General features: G+C 40.3%; 1 protein-coding gene across 1 annotated transcript in view; it reads right to left on the bottom strand.

Moving 5' to 3' along the window:
* Positions 1–22,480, bottom strand: part of PARP14 (poly(ADP-ribose) polymerase family member 14) — a 57,141-nt gene that overhangs the window by 19,281 nt on the left and 15,380 nt on the right. The window contains exons 4-10 of the mRNA XM_049877988.1: positions 17,282–17,533; positions 14,626–14,862; positions 9,553–11,801; positions 6,945–7,181; positions 5,859–6,080; positions 3,022–3,100; positions 538–687 (exon numbers count right to left, since the gene is read on the bottom strand). Of these exons, the coding sequence (XP_049733945.1) occupies positions 538–687; positions 3,022–3,100; positions 5,859–6,080; positions 6,945–7,181; positions 9,553–11,801; positions 14,626–14,862; positions 17,282–17,533 (3,426 nt within the window). The remainder of the gene's footprint in view (positions 1–537; positions 688–3,021; positions 3,101–5,858; positions 6,081–6,944; positions 7,182–9,552; positions 11,802–14,625; positions 14,863–17,281; positions 17,534–22,480) is intronic.

The raw sequence follows: 22,480 nt of genomic DNA, 5'->3' as shown, positions 1-22,480 counted from the left end.
GGTACTTTGTCAGCTTGGCCTAAATCAAATTTTTCAAAAAAGAATTAATTGAACCTCGCAAACATTTAAAACATTCATATTCTTTCTATAAAGATGCACACGAAGCAGGGGTAATTACCTAAATAATATTCTGCTTAAAAAAAAAAAAAACACTGACTATGGATTTGAGGAATCAGTAGTCTGACTGATCATCAAAAGTGAACAAATGCACCGAAAAACAACTTTCCTATTTACTTCTCCTGAAGAAACAAACCTATGAATACTGAAGTTTATTTCATTGACAAACAATCCATTCATTCAGTTTCTCAGACTTTTAGAATCATTTACAAATGAAAACATCGGTATCTGGGTGGACAAATGATGAACAGTCAAAACATAAAACTGTAACCATGAGTAACCATGTCAAAATAATTTGAAAATTACTGATTAATATTAACAAGACAAAGTTGTGAAAATCAGTTTTGGCTATGGAAACTGTCCTTCATGGGATCTATCACGTTAACTCTTACGTTAGCCAAAATCCTACAAGAAAAGTACCTGCTTTGAGGTTAAATGTGTTCGATGTTGAATTTACGATCACATCTGCCTCTTCCTTGGTGATATCTCCAGAGGCCACCTGGAAGATGACGGAACCAATATTCATCTCATGCACCCCTAAATCAGGGCTAGAAACAGCACCATAGAAAGCTGAAAAGAAAAAGAAAATGGAGTCAATAACCAAGCAGGCAACATCAAGGACTTAGGTCTCATGCTCCTTGAGTAAGTGAGTCTGTCCTTTCCCATCAGATCCCATCCGTCCCGTCTGTCCATCTCTCTCTCAGTGACCTACGGTCTTAACCCTGGCCTTGACCCTGAGTTCTATTTCTGACAAACGGTTAGAAAATATAATCAATGTAAAACATGGACTTCTGGTGCTGGCCAGGGAGAAGTAAGTCCACTAGAGCCTATCTCTCCTGCCAATTACAACCAAAAACTTTGCATAAATACAAAAAGCCACTACCTGGGGACTCTGAAAAGTCAAAAATTGTAGGCAGATTGAGGAGGGGAGTCAAAACATCAAGAATCAACCCGTATAGCGATAAGTACCCTTTGTCATTGCTGTTGTTTTATTCCTATTTTCTCTCTCCCAGCTTTGACCCAAGGGCGGCCCTCATCACAGAACCACACAATGGGTGGCAGCAAAATCTCTGAGAGAATTACTGTGGCCAGAGCACTGGGAAAAGGAGTCCCTGTGAGCTGAAGAGTGCGAAAGGGAATATCAATTTTTTCTTCTCACTTTTTTCTCCAGGCCCTGCCCCAAGGGTGACCCTGGTTGCAGAACTTCACAGGGGCACCGCAGGGAGCTAAAACTCTGAGAGACATTCTGCATTACGGGTCAGAGGAATCAGAAAAAGGGACCCTGCAGTCTGGAGAGTGTGTGTGTGTGTGTGTGTGCGTGTGTGCTTGCATGTGTGTGTGTGTGTGTTGTTATTTTTTTTTTTTTTCTCTCTCTCTACTTTCTCCTAAGAGAACCCTGTCTTTCTGGCCACAGGACCTGGAAAACGGGCCCCACAAGACAAAATATGAGGAGAATGCTAGAGAGAAGAGAGCTGGAGAAGGGGATCCCCTGATTCTGTGTATGGACTAGAAGAAGTCCCTGGCTCACCCCTGAGCTGTGCGGCCATGGCGCAGACCCAAAGCAGCAAAGCATAAGTTTTAACAACAGAACTGACATTTGAACTACTGCCACACAGAAGGGGAGACAGAACTTGCACTATGAACTTAACCAATTGACTGCCTGCTAAAACAAACCCCTCCCCCAAAAAAATCACCATTCTTCAGAGAATTTTAATAGGACCCAGAGTCTCACCATATTGCCTGTAATCCAGAATTGCTCACCAGCTCACCACACAGGGAACCAGGAAAATGTACCAATTCTCAAGGATAAAGACAATCAACAGATGGCAACCCCAAGATGATGTAGATGTTGGAATTATCAAAGACTTCAAAGCATCTACTATAACTATGCTCCATGAGGTCAAAGTAATTACAATTAATTAATTAATTTGTGTCTGTCTGTATGCCTGTCTACCTATTTATCCATGTATACACACACATATATGTATAAAATATATGAAAATGGACATTTTAGAACTAAAAAAATATATCTGAAATAAAAAATTCACTGGATGGGCTCAATAGTATAATGGAGAAGTCAGTGAATTTGAAAGATGATCAGTAGAAATTACCCAATCTAAAGAATAAAGAGAAAAAATTGTGTGTGTATTGGGGGGGAAATTCACAGGGACCTGTGGGACACCATTAAAAGGTTCAACATTCATGTTACAAGAGTCCCAGAAAGAGAGAAGAAAGAGATTCGTACAGGAAAAAAAATTTTTTTGAAGAAATAATAACTAAAATATTCCCAAATTTGATGGAAGACGTACATTTTCAGATTCAAGATGCCTTAGAGAACCCCAAACAAGATAAACTCAAGATACCCAACCCAGAAAAACCCAGCGCCATCGCGTCAATTCCGACTCATAGCGACCCTATAGGACAGAGTAGAACTGCCCCATAGAGTTTCCAAGAAGCTCCTGGCAGATTCAAACTGCCAACCCTTTGGTTAGCAGCCATAGCACTTAACCACTATGCCACCAGGATTTCCAAAACTCAAGATAGCAGTAGTTATTTCCATATTATCTCAGAACATTAGGCAAAGGAAATGCATTTGATGTGGTATTGTCTTTCTAAATGTCTATTTCTAAACAAACATGTCACATCATCCTTAGACAACAGGAGTCTCATCATGATTTAAAAACTGTTACATGGTTTATATAACTTGGCCTGCCTTCTCTTTTTCCCCAGATCACATGAACGTGGCCAGTGTCTTGCGTGCTCAGGTGTATGGAATATAATTTCATATCTTACTTATCACTAATTGACTTTTTAAATAAAAATCATCATTACCTTCTTTCATCTACCACTGAATAGTTACTTAGCAACTAGAAATAATTTCTCAACTGCAAAGCTTTACCAAACCTTGTGTGCCTTCAGCCTTGGGAATTTTGTCACTGATGAGATTTCCACTAGCTCTTCTGGCAAATTCATCTGAAAATGCCTAAAATACAAACACAGTTTTGATCACTACAATCCTCAATAAATGCAGAAGTTTCATCCTCAGTCTTTAGATCCAACATGCACACATATTTAGGAGAGAACAATTCTCAAACAGTATTATTTATTTTCATTATTGATTTTGAAAATTATGAAAACAATACATATAATTCCACAAGAGTCCCCCCTGATCTATAGGGGGTATGGTGCAAGATTCCCAGTGGATGCCTGAAACCGAGGACAGTACTGAACCCTATCTATACTATGTTTTTTCCTATACATACATAACTGTGATAAAGTTTAATTTATAAATTAGGCACAGAAAATTACCAAGGATGTGAACAAAGACATAAATAGAAGGAAGTTCTTTAGACTGCTACTTGTAATAGAAAAAAAAAAGAAACGATTTTAATATCCAATAGGAAAATGGTTAAATTTTGGCATATTCATGTGTTGGAATATTTAGCAGCCAAAAAAACGATATTTTTACAGACTACTTAACGGAATAGGAAATGTTCATTTTATATTAAGCGAAAAAAGAAGGATGTTAAATTACATTTATAGAATTCTACTTAAAAAATATACATGTATAAAAGAAGACTGGAATAAAATACAACGAAAAGAATTTATACACTTAGTATAGTTTAAAGCTTTTACAATGAACATGTATTACTTTCATTAACAGTAAAAGCAAGTAACTTGCAAACTGTAGAAAATACAGTGTTAGGAGAAAGAAAAGCACAAGGTCCCAAACACTGCAGTCTTCAACTTCTTCATACCAGGAGATGAAAGGCTAAGGGCATGATACTTTTTGGAGCAAGTGGCTAGTGTATATATATTCTAGGGTTAATGAACCTGTAAATTTCATCTCTTTACCTTGTAGTGACAACTTTCTTCCTCCTTGTAAATAAGCAACAGACCTTTATTGGGAAAAACAGAGAATATTTTGGCTAAGAGTTTGATCCAATGATGGGAGAGGAACCAGGAGAAACTATAGAACAAGGGTCTCCAAAATCTCAGGCCTCCAGGGGCCAGCTCCAGGGGCCAGGGCAGGTGACGGTTCAACTCTAGAGAACTAGAGAGCACCTTCGACTGAGCCACAGCTAACTGTGCCAGGCAGAAATTCAAGTCCAATGTGCCAGAACTCGTTAGTTTTTAGGTCACAATGGGAATCTGGATTTTTATATGAAATTTTTTTTATTTCTAAATGTTAGCAACTGATTTTTTTTTTGTTTTGTTTTCAATAATAGCCCAAACAAAACAAATCTAGTGGCCATAATCAGACCAGGGCTGCTGTTCTGCAACCTCTTTTCCAAAAAGGTTCAGGTCCCTGTCACAGGACTCACTCAACTACTCACTCATCCATTCATTCAATAAATACTTACTGAGCCCTTCCCATGTGCCAGGCACTGTGCTAGGGAGCAGACAACTGGCAGAGACTGATTACCCTTCCTAACCATTCTCAGCCTTTACTGCCTCTAATTTAGTTAGTTTTATGTATATAAAGTCTTGAGATTTACAGGAGGAAACAGTGTGTTACTGAGCCTGTTCGACATGATTTCCCATAATGTAAGTCATAAGGACGTTGTTCAAAAGCATCTATTGAATAGAAGTTACTGTACAGGTCACTAAATGGACCACATATTTTGTTCTTGTAGTTTGGCTTTCCGATTAGAATTTGGGTTAGATTTGCTTGCTTCCAAAGAAAATAATAAAAATATGACCTAAAATTTCAGATGGTCCAATGAACCACGGGAAATTCTCTTGGGTTGCTGGTCTTAATCTGTTTGTTTAATTCTTGCAGTATCATGAAACTTTTCAAAAGTTTCTATCATCTATCCCACTGGATTGTAAGGACTTGGAGGACAGTGATAATGACTTTGATGCCTCCTGCTGAAACATAAATGTCTAGTCCAGTATATCACCCACAGCTGGTACTCGGTAAATGTGAAGTTGGTTGATGTACTCTTTATACCCAAAGATGGTTCTAGTATTTCTGGTTCTAACTCTACTACTCCGGTCTTAATGTGGCGAGTTCATTCTAACCATATCCTTCAGTTGTATCCTGCCTAGTTGTACACTATTTGTTGCATTTCCTACAACTGTGCTTTCACATTACATATTAAGAGTTCTCTGTCCATATGGAAGGGAATTCTATAGATTGAAAAGAGGCTTAAGAGAGATGTCAACTCTTGCAATATGTGGACTGTATCTGAATTCTGATTCAAACAAGTAAGCTGTAAAAACAACATAAAGCAAAAAGAAATAACTTGGAAATTTGAACACTGACTTGATAATTGAGGAAGTGAAGGAATTATTTTGCCAGTTTCTTTTAGGTATGGTAGAGTATATTGTGGTTTTGTTCCTTTTTTAAAAGAATCTTTAAGAAAAATACTGAGTTATTTATGGGTGAAAGATATGTATGGGATTTGCTTCAAAATAACATGGAAGGGAGGGAAATAAAGATGAAACAATACTGTCCATAATTTAATAATTGTTAAAGCTGAGTGGCAGATACAAGGAGGTTCATTATACTTTCTTTTGTCTATATTTGTATATGTTTGAAATTTCATTAATAAGCTGGTAAATGTTTTCTATATCCATAAATTTGTTGGAAATTTGCCATGCTACAGCTAATTTACACTACTTCCTTATTTTTCTATATGAACAATACTTGAAAGAAGCAACTTATTAGACCAGGAAGACATTTGAGAACATTAGGGCTCAGTTGACAAAATAACCATAAACAAGTGAGACTGTACCTGAATATTTCCACGATCACTTGGTTGTAACAGAAAGTGAACCTCTTCTAAAGCTGTCAGTTGATTCTTGCTACTGAATCTCAACACTTCCAAAATGATTAATTCAGCAAAAGTGGTTTTAGGAAATCCCAAATTTCCTGTTCCTATAGCTGGAAATGTGATTGATTTTAAGGACATCTTCTCAGTGATCTTCAAACACTCTTTGATTATGTCTTTCATAACCTAAAAAGCACAAAGCACATGATTAAAAATCTTGGCTGAGAAATAGGAGTTAGAACAAAAAGAACAACAATTTAGCAACTTTGACTGTGATGTCTATGGACTCCTTTTTGGTTTTAACCAAGGCTTTGAACTGGTTCATTCTGGTTAAACCCCTTGCTTATATTTCTGCCCCGGATATAGTGAATCAGAATTTACATTTTAACAAGATCCCCAGGTGATTCTTATATATATATATATATGGATATGCATATGCATTATGTAGATATAAGAATATACATAAGAATGCTTACACATATATAAGAATATACATAAGAATCACCTTGGGGACCCTGTTAAAATGTAGATTCTGACTCAGTATTATCTGGGGTGGAAATTAAGTTCTCAGCAAGGGGTTGAACTGGAATGAACCAGTTCAAAGTCCTGGCTTTAACAGAGACTATGCACAGTCAGAAAGGGAAGGAAAAATATAGGAATAAATGAGGAAAAAGAAAAGAGAAGGCAAGAGACTCTCCAAAAAGATTCAAATTCACTTAGTAATGACAGGGAAAACCAAAGCAACTGCTGTTCTTACCCTTAATTCTCTTTCCACTCTTCATACGCTCATTTCCCTTTCCTCACTGAAGTATGATCTTCAATAACCCTTCCCTGAGCCCCAATAATTCCTCAGCACTCTAATCAATTTATATTATTATTTAGTCCTCAGGAAAAGTCAGCTACAGCTGAAAGAAATGGCCGTAATGATGGAAGCTGCCAGGAATGTGACATTATTATAGAGAGAAACAGACATAATCCAATCTACATTATGCTGAAAGGGCAGTCCAAAGGGTAACCCAATTTTCTAGTAAACTTTAAACCAGGCCCTACCTTTTGTGCAGATGCACTGTCATTTCTCCACTCCAGAGGCACCACATGAAGCACGTGCTGGCAGTATAGATTACAACCACTGGTTTTGAGAACTGTGCCCACGTTGACTGTCATCCCTTGTCCGGATTTGTTCAATTCCTCCTGGAGCTCTGGCCCAGCTTTTTCTAAGATGGCCCGAGAAAGGGGGCCTTTATCAAGTGCAAGATCCAGGGGAATGGAGTTGACAACAACATCGGTCTTGAAGACAAAACCAACAATTTGTTTCAAATTCTAACAACAAGCGTTCATCAAGGATTATGATATTCGAGCCACTGGTCTTGGCACAATGGGGGAAGGCTAAGAGGATTAGAGCTTCAGAGACTGAAACAGCTGAAAAGTGAGTAAGCACACGGTATTTAAATAACACTGCAGAGCAAATTAAGAACTGTCATAAAACAATATAAAAAATGGTATGGGACTGCTGAAGGAGTCCAGAAAATAGGTGTTGGTGGGGGGTGCAGGGGCGGGGGGCAGAATTGTAACCCTCATACATTGCTGGTGGGAATGTAAAATGGTATAGCTGTTTTGGAAAACAGTACGTTAGTTCCTCATACTAAACCTAAGTATAACCCATAGTACCAGCTAGGTATATACTAGCAGGTACCCCTAGGTCTATGCTCAAAAGAACTGAAAACAAACGTCCACACAAACACCTCTGCACAAATGTTCACAGCAGTATTCTTCACAATAGTGAGAAGTGGAAACACTTCACATGTCCATGAACTGATGAATGGATAAACAAAATGCGGTAACCAGACAATGGAATACGATTCAGCCATTAAAAGGAAATGAATCAGTGATATATGCAATGACATGGATAAACCTGGAAAACATTATGCTAAGTGAAAGATGCCAGACACAGAAACGGCACATATTACATGATTAAATTGGTATGAAATGACCAGAACTGGCAAATCCATTGGTCGGACATTAGATTAGTGGCTGCCTAGGCCTGGGGGGTGGGGGGAGGTAGTAGGGATGTCACTACTAGTACATATGAAGTTTCTTTTTGGGGTGATAAAAAAAAAGTTCTATAATTGATTGTGGTGATGGTTGCACAACTTAGTGAATATACTAAAAGCCACTGAATTTATTGGGTATGGTATGTAAATTATACCTCAATAAAGCTCTTTACACAAAAAGGAGGATGCCTGACCATGACTGTTAAAAAGTCTGCCTTTTCTCAAGACACGTGCTGTAAAGACTATGCTCAACAGGTTAGAGCAGTCTCCACTGTGTCACATTTTACACAATTTGGATGGATGCTTAGAGATACTTTTTCTTGTAAAACAACTCACAGCATTTGGCAAGTTTGTTAAATCTAGTTCATCTAATATCCTGTAGAGCATAGCCAATTGTGTTCCATTTCAAGATAATGAGGACAACTGACACTCAATGTTGATAAGACTCTGATCATGGCCTTGAACAAAACATTCAGGCCTTGATTAAAATTTCCATTGAATTGTGATTTTTGTTATTGTGCTAGGAAACTTGTTCAATAAATCTTCCTATTAAAAAGTGGGGTGCAAAAGAGCCTAGTAGCAGTGTGGGGGACAATGGGGCAAGGTGGGAATTCACAAGGCACGTGTCCCAGACTCCCTCTGTGCCCTGGGCACTTCCCCCAGAAGTAGCCAGAGGAAGGCTGGGGCAAATATTCACTGGAAGGCCCAACTCTGGTCCAGCCAGCTATTAAACTACAGGCAAATGTCTCTATTGGCTGGTCCATGTTCCACTTTTTTTTTTTTTTTTATTGTGCTTTAGGTGAAAGTTTACAACTCAAATTAATTTCTCATTCAAAAATTTATACACACATTGTTTTGTGACATTGGTTGCAATCCCTCAATGTGACAGCATGCTCCGCCTTTCTACCCCGGGTTCCCGGTGTCCATTCAATCAGTTCCTGTTCTTTCCTGCCTTCTCACCCTGCTTTTGGTCAGGAGTTGCCATACGAGATTGAACTAAGAAGCACAATCCTCACCTGTAGTATTTTTTGTTTTATGGGTCTGTCTAATCTTCGTCTGAAAAGTGGGCTTTGGGAGCGATTTCAGTTCTGAGTTAGCAGTGTCTGGGGGCACATTCCACTTTCTGTGAACCCTCCTTACTAGCGTTGAGTGCTGATGGTCCCTCAGACTCTGGACCCCATGCTCACCCCTCCTCAGCTCCACTAAGAAGGCTCCTGTCCTCTGCCTGCCCCACACTCTAATTTGCTACCTGTAAATGTGATAGGAAATTAATCTTACATTTGCCATAATCTGACAGCTGTAGAGTCACTGAAGAAGCATACAGAGCTGTGCAAATTTGAGGCATTAGTATGATTTCCCAGTTACTGGTGATCTGATCTGAATATACTTATATTTCCCAGAAATAATTGGCCAATCTTTTAGTAAATGATATGGTGAAGTAGCTCCATTATCCAAGTGAGCCCGTTTCCAGCTAGGGATGGAGGCATGGAATTCTCTCCCTGGATATCCCCACGTAATACGGTCTCATCTATTGTCCCAGATGAGAGAACAAGGAACAACGTGGAGGTCACAACCTCTTGGTGGAGTCTGTGAATTGGGACACTCACCCTCACATCCTGCACATCTCCTTTCACCAGACGGACCCTCAGGCCTTCAGGGGACATCAGAGTGTTGCCGTCCTCAAGACCTTTCCTCAGCCTGGGCTGGACTGCTGCTGGTACACTGGGCAAGAAAGCATCATCAGGCACTGTGTCTTTAAACATAGTTTTCACAGCTGCAGCAAAAGCCTCAACTGTCTTCTCAGATGTATCCACAAGGTAAATCTCTTTCAAGGTGCATCCATCCCTGTAATTTTGGAAGCTCTCCTTGATGGCCAAAATAATGGTCTTCACACACTGCTGTAAGGGAAAGCCAAAAATTCCGGAACTAATAGCCGGGATGGCTATGGACTTGTACTTGTGTTTTTCAGCCAAATAAAGACTTTCTTCCACCACTGTCCTTAACAGGTACGTACACCTTGGTGCATCATTCACCTTCCACATGGGCCCAACTGCGTGGATCACGTGGCGGTATGGAAGCTTTCCTGCTTTCGAGATAACGGCACTGCCAGGTGGGATCTTGCCCTTCTTCTTCACTATCTGGTCACAGTCGGATTGGAGCTCAGGGCCAGCTGCTTTTGAAAGAGCAGCGGCAAGGCCACCGACGTGGTTGAGACTTTCATTTGATGCATTCACCACCACTTCTACGGGAAAGTGAGTCAAGTCACCCTGCTGGACCACCAGCGAGACTCCAGGGACCAAGTCTACCCGAGCACAGCACTGCTTCCCACTTGGGCCACCACCCTCCGTCTTTTCTTCATCTTCCTGTAGCTCAATAGAACAACCAAAGAGCCGCCTGGCCTCAGCTATGTAATACCGTCCTTTATCCCGGAAGAACTGGCTAGCTCCTGGCTTATCAATGCTAGTGACTCTAATGCATACAGAGTCCCGGATTTGCTTGATGGTGTTCATTCCCTCCAGGACTTCAGCTTTTGGGCCAATTAGTAAAATGCCTTTTTGCTTGTTCTCGGGGTTGAAAATTACCCGCACATTTTTCATCTTTATCTTTGACCAAATTGGCTTCTTTTCTGTCCTTAAATACTCAACAACTAAGGAAGGCTTTAGTTCAATCATTCTCTCTATTTTTGCGTGTTTTTCTACAAAGTCAAAAAGCAAGTCATAGGTTTCATTTACGTTTCTGGCACAGCCTGCAATGATGACCTTAGCCATGGGTCCTGAAGTCAGCTCATCGATGATTACAGTTTTTGAGGCGGAATTATGTTTCTTATGCAAATTGCCAATGTGCCGCTTCCATCTCTTATCTTTAAGAACGTCTCCATCCTCCACGTCAATGCATTTATAATTTAAGGCACTGGCCATTTGCTCTTCAGCTTTCTGTAGCACATCAGGGGAACAGCTGGTTAGGAGCACAGCTGTACCCTCCAGGGCAAAAACGGCAAGGATGTCCTTTGCTATGAAAAGAGACTCAGAGTATTCTTCACAGTCCACCTGCTGCAGAAACTGGAAAATCTCAGAGGGAGCCTGAACGCTTTTCTGAACCATGGTGTGCACCTTTTCCTGAATTTCACACTTCACTTTATACACATCGGCAGGAAGCCCGTTAAGGCATACGTGTCCAGTGCCTCTATCGTAAGAAATCTCTACCTCTGGGCACTCCTTCCGTAGACCCTCCAGCAAACCACTGTGCCACAAAACAGAATATTTTCCTGGAGAAACGGCCACTTTTTCCTTCAGGCTTTGCTCTTCCCTTTTGATTTTCTGGATGATGCTTTCTATTAATTTCCTGGTTTGTGGCTCCATGTGTTGCATATCCTCTGATTTTCCTACAATGGTTACTGTCTCCTTAAGTGTATCAAACTCAATCAAAACCCTACTATCTTCTAAATCATTTTTTATGTTGTCCCACACGATTGGGTCCACATCAAATGTGATATCTTGATATTTCGATATGATAACAGAGAATGCTGTGGCAGCCTCTTCACTCCACGAATTGAGTCTCTGCCTTCCCTGATTGACTAAGGTAGCTGCAGGCCTGATGGTAACAACACTATCGAGTTGGGGCCAGATTAGCTCACAGTGGCAATGTCCCATTTCGCCATTTATCTCCTCAATCAGGTGATTCTTTTTCTGTAAGAACTTCCATATGGGAAGAGCCAGTGGCACTTCCAGTGGTGCTGGGAGCTTGATCAGAGGCTTCTCCTTGCCGTACAAGGCCGTACCCAAAGAAGGATAGTACGGGAACACAGAAAGCGGCAGATTATTGAAGACAAGTTTCTTGGTCATGATGGTGTCTAACACTTAACAGGAAAGAAATAAAAAAAATTAATCTCACTGTGATATATTTCAAGTCAATAAAAACTTTCCTATTTTAGAGGAGAAAAAAATCCCATGTTGGTAGAACTTGGATCATGCTATTTGTTCCTTCTTATACAGTCCCACAATTTTAGGCTTCACAGATGACTTCAATTCCATTGATTCCTCAAAGGGGAAGAGGATAGCAGTAGTTACTATAGCTTACCACGTGTCAGACGCTACTCTAAGTGCTTTCTATATACATAGTTCATTTAATCCAGACCAAAAACTTTGAGGTACAGACACCATCGTTATCATCCATATTTTACAAATGAGGCAACTGGGGCTTGGGAAAGTTAAAAACGTGAATCAATTATATGGACTATTCAAATCTGAGCTAAAATTCAAACCAGTGTCTAACTCCAAGCTCATGCTCTTGTCCCTGTAAAACGGGTTCCAAACCAACATGCCCCTCCAGTCGCCGGAGAGCCCAGCCCTGGAAGTTTTCACTCACTAAGTCCAGAGCAGGGGGCTGGGAACCTACATTCTACTGCATTGACGTACCCCTACTACAGTCTCCCTCCTGCGCCTTTACTAGGACAACCCCGTGTGTGTGTGTGTGTGTGTGTGTGTGTGTCTGTGAGACAGAGAGAGAGAGAATGTGTCTGAGTCCCTTCTCACTCCTCCAAACAACTCCTCATTTTGTTTTAGTTTTGACAGATACGAGGGGTCCAAGAAGGAAGGGTTAAGAACAATGAACTCCAGGGATAACTTGGATTAAAATAGAACTCTTCGTAGAAAGATGTTAAGAATAATTTCACCCGTGTGTGATTGGTCCCTAGACCTGGGGCCAGGCATGATGAAATGAGCATGGGCTTCAGAGGCCCAAACACACAGCTTCAACTTTCCAACGTGGCTGTAGAGGCTCTGAAGCCTGGGTGGGCAATACCAATGATCACTAACACATACTGAGCACTCGCCATGTGTCTTGGCACCGTGCAAGTATTCTTTCATTTACTCTTCACAACAGTCCTCTGAGATAAGTAGTAACACAAGCCCCATTTTACAGATGAGAAAACAGAGGCTTTGATGGGTTAAAGGAACCTGCCCAAGATCATGAAACCAGTAAGGAGCAAAGCCGGGATTTGAACTCAGTGCTGCCTGACCTGAGAACCATCACATACGCTACCTTAATGTGCCTTAAGGTTCCGATCCTGCTTCCCTGTCTATGAAGAATGGGTAACTTTATCTAACCATGCTGATTATGAGGGTTCAGCGAGATGTGGTGACAGAAAACACAGCAAAAGATATCTCATACAATAGGTGTTCAGTAAGAGTTCCCTCCCTTCCTTATAAAATAAATCCAACTTGGTGAAGTTGAACCAAATAATTTCAAGTAAACCTATTCCTCTCAAGTGACTTACGTAAAATACAGCCCCAAACCCATCACCTGTTGAGTCAATTCCGACTCATAGCATCCCTATAGGACAGAGTGGAACTGCCCCATAAGGTTTCCAAGGAGTGGCTGGTAGATGCGAACTGACGATCTTTTGGTTAGCAGCCAAATGCTTAACCACTGCACCACCAGGGCCCCTACATAAAATATAGTATTGCTAAATAAATTGTTTTTAATCAAGCTCCCTTTGGTGCTTCATTTGCAGAACAGGAATGCTAAAAATCACAGTGCTCATAAAAGGACTGCCTGCAAATGAGCTATGTATCACCCTGAAAAGGTGCGTGAATGTTAAGTTATAGAAAGAGAAGCTACAGAGAAAAAAAAGGAAAATCAGCGTATCTCAGATGGTGGAGTCCAGGGTATGAGTGAGCTTAAGGAGGAAACATGGTCAACATAGACAGTGCAAAGAAGCCAGGGAGCGGGGACTCTTTGAAGTACCTTGTACTGTTCATATGTGTAACTCTAGCATAAAATAAACCTTAAAAGTACCTATTATTAGTCATATAAATGTAATATAGACATTCTGAAGGACAAACTCAATATCCCCAGGCCTCAAGATGTTTGAAAGCCCTGAAATTGTCAACTCCTAGCCTAAACTAGGAGGTTAACTTCTAGAGTAGACAAATTTATGTAGCTCTTTCCCTGGACTCAAGACCAAGCAAAGGGAGATTCCAAGAAGATGTAACAGAAGCTCTTCTTCTGTACCTTTGTCCAAGGAAAAATGGGTCTTTCATTGCACTTTGATCCAAACCATATCTTGACCCATCTTCAACTCATAAAAGTCTGGTGGCTAAAGGGAGGTTCTTCTGAGTATCCCCAAGAAACGATCTATCTGAAGTGATAAATGATCCTGTCTTATGCCCCCTGGTTAATCCCAGGCATAATGTTCCCTCCTCCCCTAACAAGTCTGGTTCTCTAATTCCTACTTCTCAGCTTCAACCTCTGAACATCCGTGCATCTCCCAGATGACTTCACACATGCTTCAGAAAGCTAGCAATCTATGTCTACACAACCCTCATTAATATTTCCCCAAAGTTCAGCTGGACATGGTTTTCACAAGGTCACTCTAAACACTCTAATCACACAGTATTAATACAGTATTTTAAAATTTCTAAAAATTATATATACTTCTCAGTCCCTCACAGGTAGAGAATCTCATGAAGGAACCTCCTTATATCTTCCAAAAACTTGATGTCGCTGTCTTTAAAAGTTAGAATCATTGGACTCAGTAAGCACCATATCCCAGATGTATAGGATTGTTAATTAGATTTCCAGTGAAATATGTGAGTAAACAAATAAAATGCATCAGAATTCAACTGACAACTGCTAATTATGCCAGCTCTAATTTACTAAATCAGGCTTATAGGTATTACCTTTTCTGTCAGAAAATTCAATTAGAGCTGAACTCTCTTTAGGAAAGTATTCAACACGGACAACTGTTCCCCCTCCATTACGGGGATTTTCAAAGAAAAGTCTTAAATAATATTCTTCAGCACCAGGTGGTAAGTTTTCAATCCTGACGATTTTTGTCATTTCCAGAAGTCTTGGAGAAAGCTGAAGTTGCTTAGCTGGATGATACCTGGCACAATCACTAATAAATTTCATGGTATCTACAAACAAAAATATTAGAAAATTATGACAGTGTTTTTGTATTATATGGAAGGAAGAATGTCTGAATATTAACTAAGAGAAAAGGACAAGCTAAGCACCCCATTTTTAGATTTAAGATTTGAATTCCTGTATGAGAATTTACATGTCTAAACCTCCTGATATCTGAACAATGATGCATATGTTATATGAGTATCTTACCTGGATTATTGCCACTGAGCTTGCCTCCCTGTCTGCAGTCACAGACCTCCCCAACCCACCTGGACGCTGCCACCTGAGTGCTCTCTATACAGTGCAAATCTCACCATTTTACTCCTTTCTCAAGTCCTCTAACGGCTTCCCATTACCTGCAGGAACGAGCTTACACGCCGTGGCCAGGCTTACAATGCCCTTTCCTATTTGGCTCCAAAGGAATTTTTAAGAATCATCTTTGGTTATTCCCTGTCATTCAATTTATTTTCCACGTTGTCACAAAAACTAGTCACGGTGTCTGAAAACCCCCACTCTCTTTTGCCTTTGTAGACACAATTCCCTGTGCCTGGAATGCCCTTCTCCAATTTTTTACCCTGTTCCTGTTCACCCTTCAGGACTCAGCCCAAGTATCTCTTTCAAATTAATAAACATTGATGGTGGACCCATGATGTGCCAGGTGCTGTGTTAGGTTCTGAGGATACAGAGATCAGTATGACAAGTCTTTGCCCTTAAGAAGTTCGCCATCCATGAGGGAGGACATCTTGAAAGCAAACAAACTGCCTTTTGTGGGAACAAATGAGGTGGGAAAACTGATACTGGGAATCAGAGGAGAGTTCCCAGAGTAAGTGGTCTCTATTCTGGTTGTGAAAGGTGAAGAGAGGTTTACCCGACAGGTAAGGGGAGCAGATATTTCAGACAGGGAATAGCAAAGGCATGAAACAGCACAGGCATTTTGGGCCTGATCAATTGGTATTGCTGGGGTATCAGCTTCATAGAAGGGAGCAGGCAGGGCAAGGCCCCAAGTCACCTTGTTTGAGTCCCTCTTCCTTCCATTTCCCTCACTTTCTCTTGCACTTTCATTTCATTTGCATATAAGTTTCGGTCCCTGACCCCAGGCTGTGAGTTCCTCAAAGGTAGGAACCATGACTTACTCAACTCTGTACCCACAGCACCTAGACCAGTGTCTGGGACATAGAAGTTGCTCAAGCTTTCTGACCAATTAAAAAAAGCAAGTCATTTTGTTTCACCTTTATAAGAAATAATCATAAAATTGAAATAATAATAGCTCCCTTTATTGAGTCCTTACCATATTTTTTTTTTTTTTTTACCATATTTAGGGACCATATTAAGTGCTTTTCAAACATCTCATTTAATTCTCATAGCAATTGTATTAGGTAGGTATTATCATCCCTATTTCACAGATGAAGAAACTAAGGAACAGAGAGGGTAGTAACTTGGCCAATCTCGTAACCATTTAAATGGCAGAGCTGGAACTTTGACTCTAAGGTCTATGCTCTGAATTAAGCCCTCTGATGCCATGGCCATGGAGAAAATTGGAAAATTTCTTTGTTGTAGATGGAGGTGGTGCTTCCCAAGCTCAGAGACTGTCCACAGACTCCATTCCATGACCTAAAGTAGGATTTTTTTTTTTAGCATCACAAGCACTTCCTCGTTCCTGCCTATGTGAATGCCCACAGCTGTAGAGCTAGGCTTCCTGGGTTCAAATCCCAGTTTTTCCATTTATTAGCATCTCTGAGTCTCTGTCTCCTCAACTGTAAAGCAGCGATAATATTAATAATGTCATAAGGTTGTTGAAAGAAACAAATGAGTTAATACACATAACGAATTTAGCATAGTACCTGACTTACAGTAAGCACAATATGAGTGTCTGCTAGTATTATTACCTTTCAGTAGTCCATTTTGGCAACAATGAGCAATACTTACTTTTCCTAATGAGATAACACAGATGAAAATGCCGATTCTACAACCTGGAATTGCTCTAATAACCTTACAGAGTTTAGATTTCTTTTTGGTTGTGGTAACACACACACTTTCAAGAATTCATATGATAAAGTTCTGTCATATAATAAGTATACCAGAATGTGGTTTCGAAACAAATTTCCTTCTCTTTCAAAATAACAAAAAGCATCTATATTAACTTAGGATCCTCTTAGGAGCTACTTGAAAGAGTCAAATTTTCAGAGATGTTCCATTAGCTGGGTATCCCAAATCTGACTCATAGCAACCCCATAAGACAGGGTAGAACTGCCCTATAGGGTTTCCAAGGCTGAAATCTTTATAGAAGCAGAATGCCTCATCTTTCTCCCACGGAGCAGCTGGTGAGTTCAAACCACTCACCTATTACCAGCCAAGCACTTAACCACTGCGCCACAGGGCTCCTTCCCAAATCCCAAGGAGAATGGCCGATGGAGTGTCACTTGCTCTTACCTATGTGTTTTTGGAAGGTAACTACAGCCACATGACAATCTCGTACTAATTCCACTTGAAAGTCACTGTTTCCTGACAGGCCACTTATATTTTCCACCAACAGTGTTAACATAATGTCAGTCACATTTTCCTTGAGATTTTCAAATGCAACCAAAGATGGAATATTCTCACATTCTTCTGGGGTGTCTTCCATGTTTTCAGCTCTTCTATTGAGAGAGAGTTTTATATCCCGTTCTTCTGACACATCTGGGTCTAGGGAGGCAGAGGGGTACAAGATGTTATATTATCTACCATGGTCTTAACAAAGCAAGCTATTGTAAGACACTGCTCTCTGTCCTTCCCAATGTCTTTACTAGCTCAGATAAAAGCAAATCTTGGAAGCCTTTCTGCTTTATTGAATTAAAAATAAAATACAGCACTTAAAGGTTTTTTATTATTAGGTTAAGTTTGATTTTATTACACCCTTTCTGTCTTGTCTCTCTGACAAACCTGCCTTAACCTTCAGAGCACTTGATACCTACTTCTTTTTTTTTTTTTTTAATTGTGCTTTAGGTGAAAGTTCACAAGTCAGTCTCTCATACAAAAAGCCATACATGCCCCGCCATGCACTCTCAGCTGTTCTCCCCTTAATGAGACAGCACATTCCTCCTCTCCACCCTGTATTCCCCGTGTCCATTCAACCAGCTCCTGTCCCCCTCTTCCTTCTCATCTCGCCACCAGACAGAAGTCACCCACATAGTCTCATGTGTCTACTTGATCCACGAAGTTCATTCCTCACCAGCATCACTGTCTATCTTATAGTCCAGGCCAATCCCTGTCTGTAGAGTTGGATACCTACTTCTAACATAGCACCATGTTATAGTTTTTGAATTCAGCTTCTAAAACTCAAGGGTCATGTTAATTCATCCTTATACTGCTCGGACATGGTATATAGTTTGGGACATGGTACATAGTTGAGGCCAATAAATGGTTGCTGAATTGGAGATTTACTGCTTGGTCCACTAAAGGAAAGCAAAAACGTCTGATGATGGATGTCATCTAATACATTATACTCCTGAAAAGCACTACATTCCTATCACTAAAAAGAAAAAAAGATACTTGTAGTGACTGACTAAGGAATACATGTGGAAGATAAAATGCCCTAACAATCTGTATGTATACATCAAGTTCACTGAATGACAAACACTCTACCTTGTTTTCCATCAGTCTATGCTTGTCCACTGAAGTCTGATGCTTATACTTGGCCTTCAGACATTCTATGAGCAACTATTCAATTATGTTCAAGACACTGGACGTTTGGAGAGGGGTGAACACAAAAACCACCAGATGAGGATATCTGCCAGTGATAGGTTAATACCCATACGCCTACAAGGAAGGCCAATTAATACAACTATTATTCAAATTTACGCACCAACCACTAAGGCCAAAGATGAAGACACTGAAGATTTTTACCAACTTCTGCACTCTGAAATTGATCAAACGTGCAATTAAGATGCATCGATAATTACTGGTGATTGAAATGTGAAAGTTGGGAACAAAGAAGAAGGATCGGTAGTTGGAAAATATGGCCTTAGTGATAGAAAGGATGCTGGAGATTGCATGGTAGAATTTTGCAAGACCAATGACTTCTTCATTCCAAATACCTTTTTTCAACAACATAAATAGCGACTATAGACATGGACCTCACCAGATGAAATATACAGGAAGCAAATTGGCTACATACATGAAAAGATATGATGGAAAAGCTCGATAACATCAGTCAGAACAAGGCCAGGAGCCAACTGCATAACAGACCATTAATTGCTCATATGCAAGTTCAAGCTGAAGCTGAAGAAAATTAAAACAAGTCCAAGAGAGTCAAAGTACAACCTCAGGTATATCCCTCCTGAATTTACAGAGCATCTCAAGAATAGATTTGACACACTGAACACTAACGACCGAAGACCAGACGAGTTGTGCAATGACATCAAGGACATCATACAAGAAAAAAGAAAGAGGTCATTAGAAATCAGAAAAGATAAAAACGGATATCAGAAGAGACTCTGAAACTTGCTCTTGAAAGTCCAGTAGCTAAAGCTAATGAAAGAAATGATGAAGAGAAGATTTCAAAGGGTGGCTCTAGAAGACAAAGTAAAGTATAATGAAATGCACAAAGATCTGGAGTTAGAAAACCAAAAGGGAAAAACACGCTGAGCATTTCTCGAGGTAAAAGAACTGAAGAAAAAATTCAAGCCTCGAGTTGCAATATTGAAGGATTCTATAGGGAAAATATTAAATGACACAGGAACCATCAAAAGAAGATGAAAGAAATACATAGTCACTGTACCATAAAAAATTGGTCGATGATCAGCCATTTCAGGAGGTAACATATGATCAAGAGCTAATGGTACTGAAGGAAGAAGTCCAAGCTACACTGAAGACATCGGTGAAAAACAAGACTCCAGGAATTGATGGAATACCAATTAAGATGTTTCAACAAATGGATGTCGTGCTGGAAGTGCTATGGCAAGAAATTTGGAAGGCAGCTACTTGGCCAACTGACTGGAAGCCATATTTATGCCTATTCCAAAGAAAGGTGATCCAACCAAATGTGGATATCATCAAACAATATCATCAATATCACATGCAAGCAAAATTTTGCTGAAGATCATTCAAAACTGGCTGCAGCAGTCTATCGACAGGGAACTGCCAGAAATTCAAGCAGGATTCAGAAAAGGACATGGAACTAGGGATATCATTGCTGATGTCAGATGGATCATGGCTGAAAGCAGGGAATACCAGAAAGATGTCTGCCTGTGTTTTATTGACTATGCAAAGGCATTCGACTGTGTGGATCATAACAAACTATGGATACCACTGCAAAGAATGGGAATTCCAGAATACTTAATTGTGCTCATAAGGAACCTATACATAGATCAAGAGGCAGTGGTTCAAACAGAACAAGAGGATACTGTGTGGTTTAATGTCAGGAAAGGTGTGTGTCAGGGCTCTATCCTTTCACCATACCTATTCAATCTGTTTGCTGAACAAACAATCTGAGAAGCTGGATTATATGAAGAAGAATGCGACATCAAGATCGGAGGAAGATTCATTAACGACCTGCGATATGCAGATGACACAACCTTGCTTGGTGAAAGTGAAGAGGACTTAAAGCACTTCTGATGAAGATCAAAGGCTACAGCCTTCAGTACAGATTATACCTCAACATAAAGAAAACAAAAATCCTCACAACTGGCCCAATAAGCAATATCATGATAAACAGAGAAAAGAGTGAAGTTGTCAAAGACTTCATTCTACTTGGATCCACAATCAACACCCATGGAAGCAGCAGTCAAGAAATCAAAGGACGCATTGCATTGGGCAAATCTGCTGTAAAAGACCTTTGTAAAGTGTTCAAAAGTAAAGATGTCACCTTGAAGACTAAGGTGCACCTGACCCAAGCCATGGTGTTTTCAATTGCCTCCTGTGCATGGGAAAGCTGGGCAATGAACAAGGAAGACCAAAAAGAATTGATGTCTTTGAATTATGGTGTTGGCGAAGAACACTGAATGTACCATTGCCTGCCAAAAGAATGAACAAATCTGTCTTGGAAGAAGTACAGCCAGAATGCTCATTAGAAGTGAGGATGGTGAGACTTTGTCTCACGTACTTTGGATATGTTATCAGAAGGGACTGGTCCCTAGAGAAGGACATCACGTTTGGTAAGGTAGAGCGTCAGCAAAAAAGAGGAAGACCCTCAACAAGATGGATTGACACAGTGGTTGCAACAATGGGTTCAAGCATAACAACGATCATGAGGATGGTGCAGGACCAGGCAATGTTTTGTTCTGTTGTACATAGGGTCGCTGAGTCAAAAGTGACTCTATGGCACCTAACAACAACAAGGAACTTATCAATTTTCTAATGGAGGTGTACAAGAAAAATGAGAAATGGAACTGACATTTTCAAAGGTTCCCTGTGGCACGGTAAAATGCTGTGTGCTCATCAAATAATTTGGCAACATGTTCCAGACTTTTATAGTTAAATTTCTGGAGTATAGTTCACATACCTAATGGAATGTGGGTGGAAGTGGTGAACTCCACTTCCAGGCCTGGCCAATACAGGTCTCCCTTTTATGAATTCTCATTCTCCCCTGCAGTGGCCTTGGAGGCCACGTACTAAAGATAATGGTGTCAGATAATGGAAAGACTCTGCGTTCCTGAATGACTGGGTGAAGCTGACTATACTCCCCCATCACCTCAGCTTCTGACCATGTTAAACAGTGATATGAGGGAGAAATAAAGCTTCATTGTTTTAGGTCACTGATTTTAGGGGTGGTTTGTTACAGAAGTTACATTATCTTGACAAATACCCTTATTATTTGCTGCATATGACACCATACACACACTTATACCAAATAAAAAATAGTTTAAGAATTAAATGACAACATAAAGTACATTAAATGAGTCACGTATGACAAAGCAGAGTGACTACTAGGCTGGGAGTGAAGCTCTGTGAGTCTAACCCCTGACTCTGACACTCTTTAGCCATGTGACATCAGGCAACTCTCTTGATTAGAAAATGAAGGTATTAAACTAAGTGAACTGCAAGAGTCTTTCCAGCAATATAGTTTTATAACCCTATCACTGTTAGTAGCTTCATCACAAGAGACTCTTGGTTAACTGCCAAGCAAAGAGCATCGACAATCAAGCTAAGGGTCCAAGAAAGAGTGATAAACCGGTTGTGCTGGTCTGGAAAGGCTTCAGAGAAGAGAAGAAAACTGAGCAGTTCTTAAAGGATGGTCAGAATTTAGATAAAAGGAAGCAGACAGCAATGTGAGCAACAGAAGCAAAAGTAGAGTGCCTTGAAAACTCTAAACTATTAGGAAATGTCAATTTGACCAATGTGGTTCAAAAGGACTTATGCGTACAGATGTAAGAAATGAGGGCAGAAAAGCAGGTTAAATTCAGAATGGGGTCTGGACTTTATCCTACAGATGGTGGGGAAGGTGAGTCATGGAAGGTTTCTGTATAAAGGATAACAGGCTATTTAGCGATAGTGCAATGGACTGGTCAAGTTTAAAGAGAAGGATATCGGATACAGAGGGATCAAGCACAGAGATCCTGCCACACTGGATTTATGAGGTTATAGGGAGGGCCTGGGGTGAGGAAGGAATGGATGAGAGCCATTTAAAAAAATTAATTGGGAGCCAAGATGGCG

Source organism: Elephas maximus, chromosome 1 (genome assembly GCF_024166365.1).
Source record: "Elephas maximus indicus isolate mEleMax1 chromosome 1, mEleMax1 primary haplotype, whole genome shotgun sequence".
NCBI classification, from domain to species: domain Eukaryota; kingdom Metazoa; phylum Chordata; class Mammalia; order Proboscidea; family Elephantidae; genus Elephas; species Elephas maximus.
Note: the sequence above shows the minus strand (reverse complement) of the source record. Positions and strands in the feature narration are given on the sequence as shown.